This window comes from Naumovozyma dairenensis, chromosome 5 (assembly GCF_000227115.2).
Source record: "Naumovozyma dairenensis CBS 421 chromosome 5, complete genome".
In the NCBI taxonomy this organism is placed as follows: domain Eukaryota; kingdom Fungi; phylum Ascomycota; class Saccharomycetes; order Saccharomycetales; family Saccharomycetaceae; genus Naumovozyma; species Naumovozyma dairenensis.
In genome coordinates this window covers 138,305-153,677 of record NC_016483.1, presented here as the reverse complement: position 1 = coordinate 153,677, position 15,373 = coordinate 138,305, and the positions used below count along the sequence as shown (strand labels likewise).

At 34.9% G+C, this 15,373-nt stretch overlaps 6 protein-coding genes and 1 non-coding gene across 7 annotated transcripts; 5 read left to right on the top strand and 2 right to left on the bottom strand.

Annotated features, from left to right (window-relative positions):
- Positions 1 to 962: 962 nt before the first annotated feature.
- On the top strand, positions 963 to 5,516 carry YPK9 (putative acid anhydride hydrolase; the record flags this gene model as incomplete). Its single annotated transcript, XM_003670084.1, has 1 exon — positions 963 to 5,516. The coding sequence occupies one exon, from the start codon at positions 963 to 965 to the stop codon at positions 5,514 to 5,516; it is 4,554 nt and encodes a 1,517-aa protein (XP_003670132.1).
- Positions 5,517 to 5,694: 178 nt separating this feature from the next.
- On the bottom strand, positions 5,695 to 5,783 carry NDAI0Etrna9P. Its single transcript is given in 2 exon segments — positions 5,695 to 5,731; positions 5,747 to 5,783. It is a non-coding gene; the product is annotated as a tRNA-Pro (tRNA).
- A 292-nt stretch (positions 5,784 to 6,075) lies between these two features.
- On the bottom strand, positions 6,076 to 7,056 carry NDAI0E00720 (uncharacterized protein; the record flags this gene model as incomplete). Its single annotated transcript, XM_003670083.1, has 1 exon — positions 6,076 to 7,056. One exon carries the CDS (start codon positions 7,054 to 7,056, stop codon positions 6,076 to 6,078), a length of 981 nt encoding a protein of 326 aa, XP_003670131.1.
- Positions 7,057 to 7,571: 515 nt separating this feature from the next.
- Positions 7,572 to 8,360, top strand: RPS10A (40S ribosomal protein eS10; the record flags this gene model as incomplete). Its single annotated transcript, XM_003670082.1, has 2 exons — positions 7,572 to 7,623; positions 8,095 to 8,360. The coding sequence occupies 2 exons, from the start codon at positions 7,572 to 7,574 to the stop codon at positions 8,358 to 8,360; spliced, it is 318 nt and encodes a 105-aa protein (XP_003670130.1).
- A 564-nt stretch (positions 8,361 to 8,924) lies between these two features.
- On the top strand, positions 8,925 to 9,536 carry RRS1 (ribosome biogenesis protein RRS1; the record flags this gene model as incomplete). Its single annotated transcript, XM_003670081.1, has 1 exon — positions 8,925 to 9,536. One exon carries the CDS (start codon positions 8,925 to 8,927, stop codon positions 9,534 to 9,536), a length of 612 nt encoding a protein of 203 aa, XP_003670129.1.
- A 135-nt stretch (positions 9,537 to 9,671) lies between these two features.
- On the top strand, positions 9,672 to 11,066 carry UAF30 (Uaf30p; the record flags this gene model as incomplete). The annotated part of the gene is made up of 1 exon (XM_003670080.1): positions 9,672 to 11,066. The coding sequence occupies one exon, from the start codon at positions 9,672 to 9,674 to the stop codon at positions 11,064 to 11,066; it is 1,395 nt and encodes a 464-aa protein (XP_003670128.1).
- Positions 11,067 to 11,421: 355 nt separating this feature from the next.
- NDAI0E00680 (uncharacterized protein) lies at positions 11,422 to 15,285 on the top strand (the record flags this gene model as incomplete). Its single annotated transcript, XM_003670079.1, has 1 exon — positions 11,422 to 15,285. One exon carries the CDS (start codon positions 11,422 to 11,424, stop codon positions 15,283 to 15,285), a length of 3,864 nt encoding a protein of 1,287 aa, XP_003670127.1.
- Positions 15,286 to 15,373: the final 88 nt, after the last annotated feature.

Sequence of the window (15,373 nt, the reverse complement as noted above, 5' to 3'; positions counted from 1 at the left end):
TTTTTTTTGATAAGATTCGATAGATTGGTCGATTCCTGGATCGATCGATGGATGGATTCTTCTACAAAGTAAAAAATTGAGTTAAAATAAAGAGTTTCGTTTGGGATTAAGATTGATCTTAATTCGAATATAATGAGAGTCTTTTCTCGAGGAAGTAATAATCACGATGGGAAGTAAATGAAATGAAATAACGTTGATAAGAATTTGTGTGTACTGGGTTAGTGAGCCATCATGCTTTCTCATATTGCTTGATTTGGACCGGGTCGAAGTAGTGGGGACTTCGATCGGTACCAACAACGTTTTCTGCCCCATTGATTTAGACATTCACACGGAAATAAATGCAAACAGGCGATGTGAAAATGTAAGACCTAACGAACACTTTAGTAACTACGTAAGTTTATATGATGAGAATTTAAATAATATTATGTAAATTAACATTGTTTTATGGTAATTGATGCTCTAACAGCATAATTTGAGTGATCGCAGTATGATCTTATGCTGTGTAATCGATGAGATGAATTTTGTGTTGAGATGGGATCTCCCCCACATACAAGGTGGAGGAGTTGGTTGATAGAAGACTCGTTTTTAGAACCGCTTGGTATGTATTTTATCTTATAATCTGCGAATATTTTGTGTCGAAGATAGTAGGAAATATTTCTTTTCTTATATACGGATGTAAAACAGGTTGCCTTTTTATTTAATCAACTTGTTAGTTAATTAGACGAAAAAATCTGGGAGTAAGTACCGGCACGCGAAACAAGTGTCAGTTTATGTTGCGTATAAGTTTTTCATTCTTACGTTCTAAGGGCTTTCCTTAACTTATGCTTGTTAGCCACTAACAGATTTCAACTAGAAGAAGGAAATCATTCTAAACAGTCGCAAGATATAAACTATCAAGTTCCATATCGCTCTACTATATCAATCATCGTTGTCTGTTCGAATGAACACGGGAGTAAAAAACGATGGGCCCATCTGAAAACCAAACACCAAATAACAATGAAGATGAACATCACCAACACAGCCAGTACATGGCAAGATCTACTGGTCCTAGGGCATCATTTGCCTCTGCAAGGACAACTTCGACTTCAACAACATTAACGTCTGCTTTAATGGGACCACAGCCGAATAATGAAATGTATTCAGGCGCCACTTTTGAAACCGTGCCAAGTTCCATAGTCTCATTTCATCATCCGCAATCTTTTCAATCAAGTAACATCTTTGGAACATCTTTGACATCTAGCTCTATTGGAAGGAGGGGAAGAACTTCTGCAGATATCGACAGGGAAACAGATTCTGCGCCGTTAATTTCGCCTTCTAGAGAAATATCTCGTAGCCCATCAAGAAACCCACGATTCAATTTCTTCACAGAAGATCAAATCAATAGTGCCGAAGGAACTTCTACTTTGGAAAATACGGACTTTAATACCCCTTGGGATGCAACTCCTTCATACGAACAAGATAAAATTTATGCATCCTCGGAATTAAATTCAAGACGATCGTCAATATACAGCAATTTTTCAAGAAGACCATCATTATCGCATTCAAGAAACCATGACTTTCATGAAAATACGTCAGAATATGGTACTTCAAGTTATCATGGTGTGCCGTTAACAAGAATCTCAAAGACTCGTGACGATACACATAATTATGAACAAGAACAACAGCACACAATGCATCCGCCGGAAGTTTACCAAGCATCCACACATTCTTCCTCAAGTTTATCACGATATACCATAGCTGACAGAATCCCAGTGGAACTAGAAGAACAAAACGATGAACTCATGGATGGGACCAGATCCCCAACGCATTCATTATCTGAATCAAATAGTGACCGTTCATTCCAAGAAAGTACAGATGGTGGGAATAATTTCGGTACAGAAAGTGAAACCCATAGTCATCATAAGAAACAAGCATATCAAAGTTCCTCAGGTACAGACTCTCAAAATGAATATTTGAAACCAAAATATCATGAAAAATTATATCCAAATCATCCAACTGATTTGTATTATCAACGGTTTTATATCGCTGAAGAGGACTTGGTTGTCGGGATTGCTGGCTATAAGACTTCAAAAATTAGGAAGCAAGTTTATAATTTATTCTGTATCTTAACGGGTGGCTTACTCTATCTTTTATTCCGTTGGTTGCCAACTTACAAAGTTCTATTCATTGGTAGTAAAGTCCCATTAGGTAGAGCAGAATGGGTTATACTAGAAAATGAATTCGGGGATTTTGATATTCAAAGTATTGACAGGCGGTGGTATAATAGGCCAATTAGTACATTGTTGCCAATAGATGATAAAGAACAAGAAAATAATGACGAAGTTTATAATCGTCATCACTACCATCATTATCATCATGTTAATGAAAATAATCCAAATATACCGATTCTAATATCCTTCAAATACAGGTATATCACGTTTATTTATTCCCCTGTTGGTGATATGTTTAAAACTAATAATAATTGGGTAGATCCGGATTGGGTTGATGTACCTTCAGTACTTCGAGGCTTATCGAGCGCTGTTCAAGAAGATCGAGTATTAGCATTCGACAAAAATCAAATCAATTTGGAAGTTAAAACCATATCAGAACTTTTATTTAATGAAGTTTTACATCCATTTTACATTTTTCAAATATTTTCTATTATTTTATGGAGTTTAGATGAATACTATTATTACGCCGGTTGTATTTTCCTAATTTCTATCCTTTCTATAATGGATACATTAATAGAAACGAGAAAAACACAAGAGAGTCTTGCGCAGATGTCCCATTTCAGTTGTGAAATCCGTGTCTTTAGAGATGAATTTTGGACTACCATAAATTCTGCAGATTTAGTCCCAGGTGATATTTATGAAATTTCAGATCCATCATTGACGATTTTCCCATGTGATTCAATATTATTATCAGGTGACTGTATAGTTAATGAATCGATGTTGACTGGGGAGTCAGTTCCAGTTTCAAAGAGTCCAGCATCACAAGACACTCTGTATCAATTAATTGATGATTTCCAAAATGTTCAAATTTCAAACTTTGTTTCTAAATCTTTCCTATTTAATGGTACAGGAATTATAAGGGCACGTATCCCGCATGGTCAATCTGCTGCATTAGCCATGGTAGTTCGTACAGGATTCTCGACTACCAAAGGTTCTTTAGTTAGATCAATGGTCTTTCCTAGACCTACTGGCTTCAAATTTTACCAAGATTCTTTCAAATATATCGGGGTCATGGCTATAATCGCCTTATTTGGGTTTTCTATTAGTTGTATTGAATTTATCAAGATTGGATTGGACAAAAGAACAATGATATTAAGAGCTCTGGATATCATCACTATTGTTGTTCCACCGGCATTACCTGCAACTTTGACCATAGGTACCGGATTTTCCTTAGCAAGATTGAAGAAAAAGGGTATTTTTTGTATTTCTCCAACAAGAGTAAATATTGGTGGGAAAATCGACATTATGTGCTTTGATAAAACCGGTACAATGACAGAAAATGGGTTGGATGTCCTTGGTGTGCAACTTTCTAAACCGATTTCCCATAATGAGTTTAAATTTGGTGAATTTGTTCAAGACGTGCACCAATTATTTTCCAAGATTTCTTTAAACGATTGCAACTCTGCACAAGATTATAGAGCAAGAAATTTCTTCATGTCGTTATTGACATGTCATTCTCTTAGAATGGTTGATGATGAATTAATAGGTGATCCACTAGATTTCAAAATGTTCCAATTTACTGGATGGTCTTATGAAGAAAACTTTCAAAACAAACAATTTCATTCAACTTACGAAGAAAGGCGTAAAACTCCAACTTTACCAGAAAATATCGATATCATTCCAGTAGTAGTACATCCTAACGGGAAGGATCCGAAAAATATTTTTATTGACAATGATCCACATAATTTCCTGGGTATTGTTAGAAGTTTTGAGTTCTTAGCAGAATTAAGGAGGATGAGTGTTATTGTGAAACCAAATAGTGATGATGTTTATTGGAGTTTTACCAAGGGTGCGCCAGAAATTATTGCTGAAATTTGTAATAAAGCCACGTTACCATCTGACTTTGAAGACACTTTACAATATTATACACACAATGGTTACAGGGTTATTGCATGTGCGGGAAAGGTACTACCGAAGAACACATGGTTGTATTCGCAAAAAATTAGTAGAGAAGAAGTTGAATCGGGTCTGGAATTTCTTGGGTTTATTGTTTTCGAAAATAAATTAAAACCTTCCACTAGAGATACTTTGGATGTGTTACAAGATGCAAACATACGAACGGTTATGTGTACCGGTGATAATGTGTTAACTGCAGTTTCTGTGGCAAGACAGTCAGGATTAGTCAAGGCAAACCATGTTTATGTTCCTATGCTGACAGATGCCGTTCTAGAGGATGAGATTCCAATACTATGGAGAGAAGTTGATGATCAAGACAATATTTTAGATGGACGGACGTTAAAGCCAATTGATTCATTTAGCGATTATACTTTGGCAATCACAGGTGATATTTTTAGGCTTATTTTCAGTGGTGGCTCAGATATTCCTGAAGCATATATCAGTGAGGTTTTATTAAAAGGTTCCGTGTATGCCAGAATGTCACCAGATGAAAAACATGAATTGATGGAACAGCTACAAAAGTTGGATTATACTGTTGGGTTCTGTGGTGACGGTGCTAATGATTGTGGGGCTTTGAAGGCGGCTGATGTTGGTATTTCATTATCTGAAGCTGAAGCGTCAGTCGCCGCTCCTTTCACATCAAAAATATTTGAAATCAGTTGTGTTCTTGATGTTATCAAAGAAGGTCGTGCATGTTTAGTAACATCCTTTTCATGCTTTCAATATATGAGTCTCTATTCTGCCATTCAGTTTATTACCATTACTATTCTTTATAGTCGTGGATCGAACTTAGGAGATTTCCAATTCCTTTACATCGATTTGTTATTAATTATTCCAATTGCAATTTTCATGTCCTGGTCAAAGCCTTATGATAAAATTGTTAAGAAAAGGCCGTCAGCAAATTTGATTTCTGCTAAGATTCTCGTACCATTGTTAGCTAGTATAATCATCATTCTTCTCTTTCAAGTGATTCCTTGGCAAATAGTCCAGAAAATGGGATGGTATTTGAAACCAGTAGTTGGTGGGGATGATTTGGTTGAATCGTCAGATAATACAATTCTATTTTATATTTCGAACTTTCAATATATTTTGACTGCAATTGTACTTTCAGTAGGCCGTCCTTATCGAGAACCAATGTCAAAAAACCACGGTTTTATTATCGACATAACAGTTTCTCTGTTACTAAATCTATGCTTAATGTTTATGGATCCTCACTCGTATCTGGGGAAAAAATTTCAGTTGACCCCTGTGTCTACTCGTTTTAAGCTTTTCATTGTTGTTTGGGCATTGTTAAATTATTACGTCCAGTTATATATACCGACATCCTTAAAGAAATATTTCAAGAAAAGGAAAAGTGGTAAAAAGTATAAAAACATTCTTCAAGAAAAGAGCATGTCCTTTGTCGTTTAAGGAGCACGGTTTATATCTTTTGAACAATTAATCATATTCTACTTTTCCATTACTTCAATATAGACTGTATTAACAAAAAAAAATATTATAATAATTTTTGAGCATAAGATCCCTTTTCTCACACTGCTGGTATTCGCAGAAAAAATTAAATTATTCTGAAGAGGAAAATTAAAAAATTGGGGCGAGCGGGGAATTGAACCCCGGGCCACCCGCATATTTTGAGAAGAAAATCCCAAAGCGGGTATCATACCACTAGACCACACGCCCTATTAGTCATGGTAATTTAGTGGCATAATTTCGGGCGCTTCAAAGTGCCAGCATCTGATAGAAATTATTAATATTGATTATTCTATTCTGAAAACGTAATGTATTCTTTTATAGTTTATAAAAGGTTCTATATCAATTAGTCTACCATGTCTTCTAAAGATGTCTTCAGAATTAAGGTCCTGTAATAATCACCAACCATCCTTCATTTCTATAAGCAGTTAGGACTTCTGAACTCCAGCAAAGGTATCTTCATACCTGAGACTACGCCTTTGAGCTTTAAGAGTGTATATTATCAACGTAATTTATGTGTTATTGACTTGTTAGCATTCCTCATTGATAGAAAACAATTCCATAGAACACCCACCGATGAACTAAACGGTACTTGAAATTTTTTAGGCATCAGAAGAAAATTTATGAACTGCACTGCTGGCCAAAGTAAATAATTGCAACCTAACGTTGAGATATAAATACTTCTAATTTTTATTTTGAACGTGTCGGCATTCCCTTTCTCTATAACATAATTGGAATACATGAAAAAATAATATAACTGAACTGGAGAATAAACTAATTGATCTGATAGAACCCTTTCCAATACTTGAACCACGGTAGGATCCTCTGTATAGAAAAAATTTAAAAAACGATACCATGGAACTTGGAAATTGGAAATGAAGAAACCCCAGAACATAAATCCAAAAAATCTCCTGAAATTAAAAACGTCAGTCTCTGGGCGAGATTGGATAGCATTGATGTGGTCATCATTATGCTCATCCAATTCTTCTTCATACAAAGAAGATACTGGAGAAAGTCCGTAATCGTTGAAAACTGATAGATTATCACTTTCATATCCACTCTCGATGTCATGCGGGCTTTCAAATTGGTGTAGTAGGTGTCTAGCTGAATCATCTACAATCTGGGGGATTGGATCAACAGTTTCTGAGAGAAAGCATGTTATACTTTGAGCTAAAGTATCAGATATTCCAAATAAGATAGTGTTCATGATCATTGATGCTATTAAAGTGTTTACCGCATAGAGTTCTCCATATACAGATGTGTAGTTCCATAAGAAGCATAACCATATAGAAAGTATAATCAAATGTGTGAGTGTTATTCGAAATACTTTGAGTCTAAAAAAGTTTTTTATCTGTGAAATAGATTCATCTTCCCATCGATGGATTTGTCTGGTAAGTATAGTAAGTCGGCTTTGTTGAGTTGCACTAGCAGAATGTCCTCGCAGAGCAAATATTCTATCACTACCAGGAAGTTGTAAGGGCATAGGTCTATAGGTTGTTACAGAATTATTCTAAAAAGGAAAGCCTGTTTAGTAAAGTGCCCTGGAGGATTAGTATTAAATGTAACCCATTATTTTATACCTATTTAGACCATAGTAAGAAATCCCTTTATTCTTTTCTTGTTTCCAGGTATCAATAAATCTTGGACAGTTTTACACCCATACCTTTTTCATTTTGGGTTTGTGGGTGTTAACCAAAGTTTCTTCAATTCTTTTAATTTTTTTAGGCGGGAAATCTCTGAGCCTAGAAATGATTAAATGTTCCGTCTAAGGTGGAAGCCCTCATAATCTACGAGCAAACACCAATGATCATTCCCAAAGATGATTATCTTCAGTTCTAAGGGAAGGTCCGGCCTGGCATCTCCGGCTAGAGGGTGAATTGCCAATTCTAATGCATGGCTAGGTAGTATCAATCTATAGAAGAAAGGGTATATCGAATTCACCTTTAAAGTGCCTATATTAACAACGTCTCCAAGTGAAGTATAAACCAAGTAGCCAATATGTTGATGCCAAAGGAAGACAGAACTAAGATCCACAGATATTTGTTCCAAGGTATGTCGTCAAGACTCCATTAAGCACGTCAGTAACAGAAAAACCGAATTTAATAAAAACTGTCATAGCAATTAATAAATCAAATTTAGATCGGGAATAAATACAAAATGATACAATAATACAGCAGAGAAAATTAAACAGAATCCTTCGAAAAGAGTTAAAAATATACAAAGAACAGTGGAGAAAACCAAGAGTTCATTGGAATGAACCTTAAGCATGGATATATTTGAATCAAAAAAAGAGCTACTTAAACGAATGCAACATATAAATAAATATTATAAAACCGAATGGAGTCGATAACTGGTTGCTTTGTATGACCAGGATATCGTTATATAGCTATGACAGAGCTCCAAGTTGAAGAGCAAAGTCTTCGAAGTTATGGCGTTGCTGCAAAACAAACATCTAGAGAATAACAAATTACTAACAAAAGGATAATTCGATATATTTTTGAATTTGTTTTTTTTTAAACAGAAGGTGTTGTTGTTGCCAAGAAGGACTTCAACCAACCAAAGCATGAAGAAATTGACACCAAGAACTTGTATGTCATCAAGGCTTTACAATCTTTGACTTCCAAGGGTTACGTCAAGACTCAATTCTCATGGCAATACTATTACTACACCTTGACTGAAGAAGGTGTAGAATTTTTGAGAGAATACTTGAACTTACCAGAACACATTGTTCCAGGTACTTACATTCAAGACAGATCTCAAACCCAAAGACCACAAAGAAGATACTAAGCGAAGAAAAATGGTTACCCATTCATTACCCTTACTTAGACATACTTTAAAACTCTTTTGTATTTAGATTACAACTTAATGTATACTTTTTCATTATAAAAGATAACTTCCAATCATTAATACCACTGATGTTATTCCGAAATAAGTAACATTTTTTCTAAGTCTCAATATATGAAATCAAAATCCGCTATTTTTTTTTTGAGAAATGAAGCCCCTTAATTCTTTTAAATGTAACTTCAATGAAGTGCAATTTATTGGGAACTTTACAACTTAAATAGCAGCTTAAAATAACAATAAACTGAGTAAACAATTTGTATTGCATTTTAGCCGCCCAGCTTCTTTTTATTTATCTTTCAAAATTTTTGTCTAAAATCTGTATTCCTCGCCGGGTAACAAATATTTGAAATTTTCTGTGAAAAATATGAAAAATTTCAGGAAATAAAATAAAAAATTATCGATGAGCTAAAATGAAGATTATGAATTAAGTTAAAGTAACACTACTAGATTATCCTTGAGAAAATCAAGCTACACAAAAAGATAACAATAGGCCCAGCGATAACAAACATGTCCGCTGAAGATTACAAAACACTCCCTGTTACAGTGGAAAAAGCTATCCCGGTTAACTATGATCTAGGTAATCTATCCGTATTTGATTCCAATTTCATGGACAAGAATGATTTTGATACATCCAATGGTAAACGTGAAGAAAACATAAAAAATATGACCCGTGATAATGTACAATTATTAATAAATCAATTACTATCATTGCCAATAAAGACAACTACTGATTCCACTGGGGGTTCTAATGGTCAAAGCTCAAGTATGACCCTTTTACAATTACCTGCTCCAATCACAGAATTACCAAGAGAAAAACCATTACCTAAGGCAAAGGCTCAGACTAAATGGGAGAAATTTGCCGCTACAAAGGGTATTCAACCAAAGGCTAAGACAGGTAAGATGGTTTATGATGAAGCTAGTGGAGAATGGGTTCCAAAATGGGGTTATAGAGGTAACAATAAAAAGCTGGACGATCAATGGTTAGTTGAGGTTGATGATAAAGTTAAAGGCACAGACAATGAATTGATTGATCCAAGAACTTTAAATAGGGCTGAAAGAAAACGTCTAATTAAGAAGAATGAAAAGCAACAAAAGAGAAACTTGAAGAATGCACATTAATAAAATTTTAACGTTCGAAAATTCAATGACTCAACTACAACCTTAAATAGCATATTCTATATATTTTCATAAAGGAGAAACTTAGATAATTAAAACTGTACATTATTATAATAAAATATACCTAGTTTTTACAACATGCTTTTCATCAAGGAAAGTAAACAAATTTTTCTCTTAGCAAATTCCGAAGGACAACTTGAAAAGAAATATTTGTATATGCAACTATTCATTAAATGGCAAACTATATATGTAACATGGTTAAGGACATCGTATATAAGTTTTTATCACTTTCAAATACCCATCAGATTTATATCCCATATTAAAGGTATGAATGATCTTCCTTCATTCAGCTCATCGATAAACGCAATCCTGGCGACAGGAAATCCCAAAAAACAATCATCGAAACGAGTAAGAGAAGCGTTAGAAGAGATCTTTCTATTCAACTTCGAGGAAGCAAATGAGGATATAGATGATAAAATTGAGAAATATTTGAAGAAGCATAGGAATAGAAACCGAAATCAAATTAGGCTTACTTTATCAGAATTGAAGAAAAAAAATAGAAAGGCTATTTTAAAATTGGACAAGAAATTAGATAGGATTGAGCAAAGAAAAAATGGGGGAGTGGGAAAAGCTAAAAAGGAGAGGAAGATTACCACTGGTAGTAGGAAATATCTGTTACTTGAGCCATTAAAGAGCTTTCTTGGAGAATCAGAATTGTCCCGTCAGGATACCGTTAAGAGGATATGGACATATATTAAACAGAACAAACTACAAAGTCCGTCAGATAGAAGGGAAGACCTTTGGGACAATAAACTGAAGTCTTTGTTTCAAGGATATCAGAGAATTACAGTGCCAATTGTGGCCAAGATTGTGTCGAAATATATGCTTAGCCTAGGAAGCCAATCTCGATATAGTAATCTTAGTGAATCATCAAATACAAGTGCTGAAGAATTTGAGACTACTGTAGAGTTTGAAAGCTCTAAAGACTCTGAAAACGAAATAGTATCTACTTCCGATTCTTTTACTAATTCATCGCAAGAAGAAGGATCTCAAAATGAGGATGAAACTAGCATGAACTCTAACTTTGAAGGAGTTGAGATAGACCGTCCGCCTGATACTCCTACTGGCAAAACAGACTATATCTCAGACGTTGTTGACGAAGAACTCAGCCAAGATGAAGATTACGAAGACGGAGTTGAATTGGAATCCTGGCATGGGGTATGGGACGAACCTGATAACACAATAATGGAATCTAGTTCGGCAGAGACAAACAGCGATGAAGAAGCCGATGCTGACGATTTAGTTAATCAAGATGGCTCCTTCTTCCACTCTGAAATGAATACATCGCATGGAACACCTTCAGATCCGGAAAATCGAGATCGCTATGAATCATCGTTTGTTGTTGCAGATGATTCCGAGCAGGATTTAGGTGAAGACGATCCTGAATTGCGACAATCATTTTTAGATGATGAATTTGATGCTGTACAAACCGAACCCACAGATGATTTTTCCGAATCAGAGGAAAGTGATTAGGCCACAAAGGCCTACACATATATCTACCAAACAATATTTATGGATATATATCACGACTTTATACGATTTATTATTTAAGCATTCGTCAACTCTTAATAGTACATTGAATGTATATTACGTGGATTTGATTAAACTCTAATTAGGTATTAGTTAGCCGCCGAACGACCTCTCCAAAAAAATTTGTATTCTTCGCATTGACGGATTTACGTAACATTGATCATTGTTAAGTAGACATTAGCAAAACAATCTACAACCATCAAGAGTTCTGCAAAGAGAACATGACTGTTATCCTTAGCGGAATAAAGAAGAGCTGAGTTATTCAGTGTTGTATATGTTGATCTAATAGTGGTACCATATGCAGCGTATCAGTTCATCTTCTTCTTCGATTTTATCGAATATCAACTTCAGAGACTTATCATCACTTCGACCTGACGTCCAACGGAATGATGTGTACTGGGATGTGTTGAAAATTCTTCTTTTTGAATATATCCATGAACCACGATTTGCAAAGGAATTTGTGCAAACAGGTGTTCTTAGAGAAACACGAACGCCAGAGTTGAATAGCATGAGAAATAATAGGCTTTCTTTCATTCAAACTGATCTAAATGTCCAAAATACAGTTATTGACGAGCAAGCCATCGTTCGTTCGATAACTCCAAAATTAGAAAGCTATTTACGATCTGTCATTATGAGAAAATCAGGGAATGATATACAGGACATCCTACTGAGAGGAAGTTTATCTAAATTTTACAATGATTTGTATATGGATCCTGCAATGAATATTAGGCTTCCTTCCATGACATTAGAGGAAATTATAGGATATTTCACCAAGACTTCAGCTAATGTAGTTTCGAAGCAGAATGTGAAGAATATTCCACAAATCATTGAATCCCACACTAAATATTTTATTGGGAAACTTATAACAATGCTTCCACCAAATTCATCACCCGGTATTGTTTCCAGGCTAAAAACATATGACCAAACCATTGGAAAATCGAAGTCTTTTAGAATAAAGCCACCATATCCACCTTCTCTAAAAAATATGGCAGTAATTAGCCCAGACTTCGTTTTGGATAACATCACACATGCCACTTACTTCCAAAAATTATTTGGTGCAGATCCTTTAGTTTTACAACAGGATATAATAAAATTAGTTCCAACTGTTAAAGACGATGTATATTGCCATGATTTGAAACTTCTCTTAGACCAAATAAAAAAGGATAAAGGTCCCATGAAATCTTCTGATTTCGAAACGAGTCAACAGTTTAAATTATGGTACAACTATGAGTTTGGGGAACTAACATCCTTACTTCAGACATATGGTGGCAAGAGCGTTACCTTGGATATAAACATCCCTTTACGAATAATTCCAAACCGACCACGAGAAAGTTTTGTCTATTTGCTTTGTTTAATACTGAACTTGGAATCTAAAACAGACCCGAGCTCACTTGCATTGTCACATTCAGCATCGTTTTTCATGAATAAATGTGCGAAATATTGGAGGATCGATTTTGAAACCACAATTTCTACTCTATACTATACGGCAGCCAATCTCAGCCGTTTGAATAATGAATTTTTCAATTTGGAGTTAACGCCTAATTTGTATAATGTGATATTTGGTAAATTTTTAAATGCTGCAAGTTATGATGTCCGGTATTGGAATAGGATTGATAAGGAGCAATGGTTAATTAATTATTATTACACGATGGATCAATGTATCAATTCCATAAATGACGCATTCAAAAGATTGTGTTCCGAAAAGAGGGTTGATTACTCGATTCCTTGGGTATTTTACTGCAATAATGCAAAACTAGGCAATACGATGGATATACTTTGTGAAGAGTGTGGTGACATTAAAAGGCTATGGTCAAAAAAATTGAAGAAAACGGTTCACGAAGCATCTACACAATTTTATTTTTCTCTATTAGAGAAAGTTCCAAAAGGTCCTGATATCGAATTTCAGCATTTACAGAATGTGGCTGAAGATATATACCTTAAAATTAAGTCCATATATACTGGTTATAAAAAAGAGCATTTTGAATTATTGGGTGGGATCCATATTCCGGAAGAGGTAACGAAAGTATTAGTACAAGCAATTGTAGTCGATGTAGGATCCATGGTCCAACAGGTTGAAAAACAGACCAAGAAAATTAAGATGAAGAAATACGGACCCACTGACGCTCTTTCATTCTATAGCTCAGTGAAAGACCTAATCGGGTTATATCAAGATTTTGGGATAACTAAAAAACTGAATAGTATAGAAAGATATTTTGAAAAATACTTAGTGGAGCTTTGTGGTACAACATGCTCGAAATTTCTGGAGGTAATTACTTCATCCTTGCAAAAGGAAAAGTGGGAACCAATTAATGCTGAAATACGCTACAGTTATTCAGTCGTTGATATCTTCAAGATGCTCAACGAGTCGCTTTCAATGTTCTTGAATTTCGAGTGGGGGAATGAGTATCAAATTTCTAAAATATTGACAATGCTTCTGAAATCATTTTCTGATGGTTTATACGTGTATACTGAAAATGTACTGCGTTTGATTCAAGTAGATCTTAATAGTGTAGAGTCAAAAAGTACAAGTAATGAAGCTAGAAATACTATATCTACTCAATTAGAAGAAGACAAGGCTAGTAGAAAATTCAATATATGGTCATTTAACGGGATGAAAAATGCCATTAATAAAAAGGAATATGCGCCAGTTCCAGACCCGTATGAATATAAAATACGAACATGTATTATTTTAAACAACATAGAAAAAATGAAATCAAATCTCAATGATCTTGAAGACAGAGTTCAACCTGAAAAAATTACAAAATTCATTAATCACTACGAGAAAAATCACAAAGACTTAAAGGAAATAGCTAATGAACAAGTAAAAAAGCTGCATCATCTCTATACGATTCGAATTATAGAGGCCAAGGATATCAAAGGATTTAGTAAGTCAGGCCTATCAAACGCAATGTTATCGTTACAAGATATGAAACAAAGAAAAGAAATCAGCTGTACCAAGATAATTTCTAAAACAACTAATCCAATTTGGGATGAAGAAGTCGAATTAATGGTACCGTATAACGAAAAGCGTGAACTCCTTTTGACAGTATGGCATCATCCTACAAGTAAGTTCAAATCAGTCGGAGGCGATGAAATTTGTGGTAAGGCACAGTTAATATTAAGTAAAAAAAAGTTTTTGGATGATGGTTACCCAAATGCTGTAGAACTAAACTTAGACCAACAAGGGACTTTATCTTTGCAGATATCTCTCGAAACAGAAAAAATGGATGCCACATTTTCGTTGGGTAAAGCATACAGAACGTTAAGTAGAACAAGTGACAGAATAATTGAATTAATGGTTAGTAAATTTTCTCCTTTTATAAAGTATTCCTTGTCGAGAGAAAATCTAATGAAATTACATGGGAATAGTGGACAGGAAGGTGCCACGGAATCCAAGATTGGCGACGCGTTATTACCTTTATTTGATTATTTGAATGCTAATTTAGGTATATTGTCATCACAACTCTCAGAGACCTTACTACTTGCTATAATGTCTAAAGCTTGGTCAGAAATCTTGACAACCGCTGATATTTTGCTGCTCCCATCTTTATCCAGTTCAGATCACAAGCATAGATTACGATCTGCAAGAAGTTCCATATGGAACTCGTCCACACTCGACATTGTAGGTTACGGAAGGCCATTAACTCCGCTAGAACAGGCTACTATCTTTATGTGGCTAAGTAATCTTGGAATAGAGTTTTTCCATAATGATGGGCAAGGTCTACCCATGACAGAAGTTGAAAATGCTTACTATCAAAATCTTAAAAAAATACCACATTTTTATGAGATGTCTGTCCGCGATCTTAAAGCAGCAACAAATGACTTGATGACTGACTATGTGAAACACTTAAAGCTTATATATTCCAACAAAAATTATGGTACTTCCGTAAAAAGGATAGGGACAACGGTCGAACGCCAAAAGACCATCATGGCAAATGCAACGAAACTAAAGAGACAACAGATACGAGAGGAGATACAAAAAGAGCAAGTAGATCCACTGGAACAGTCTGTAGAGGCCTTAAAGATTGTTCTCAGGATTTTAATTACAAAGGGAGAATCAGACTATGTCCATAAATGTGTCAAACAGCAAATAAAGGAAAAGAAGCAACTTTCTTTACAAATGAAACTTGACGCTGCGATTCAAGGAAAGATCGTCAAATGATCAATAAGTTGCGAATGCACAGCAAGTTTACTGTCCACTCAACTTATCTCTGAGTAGTTAATATACTTATAAACATATTTATAGCATG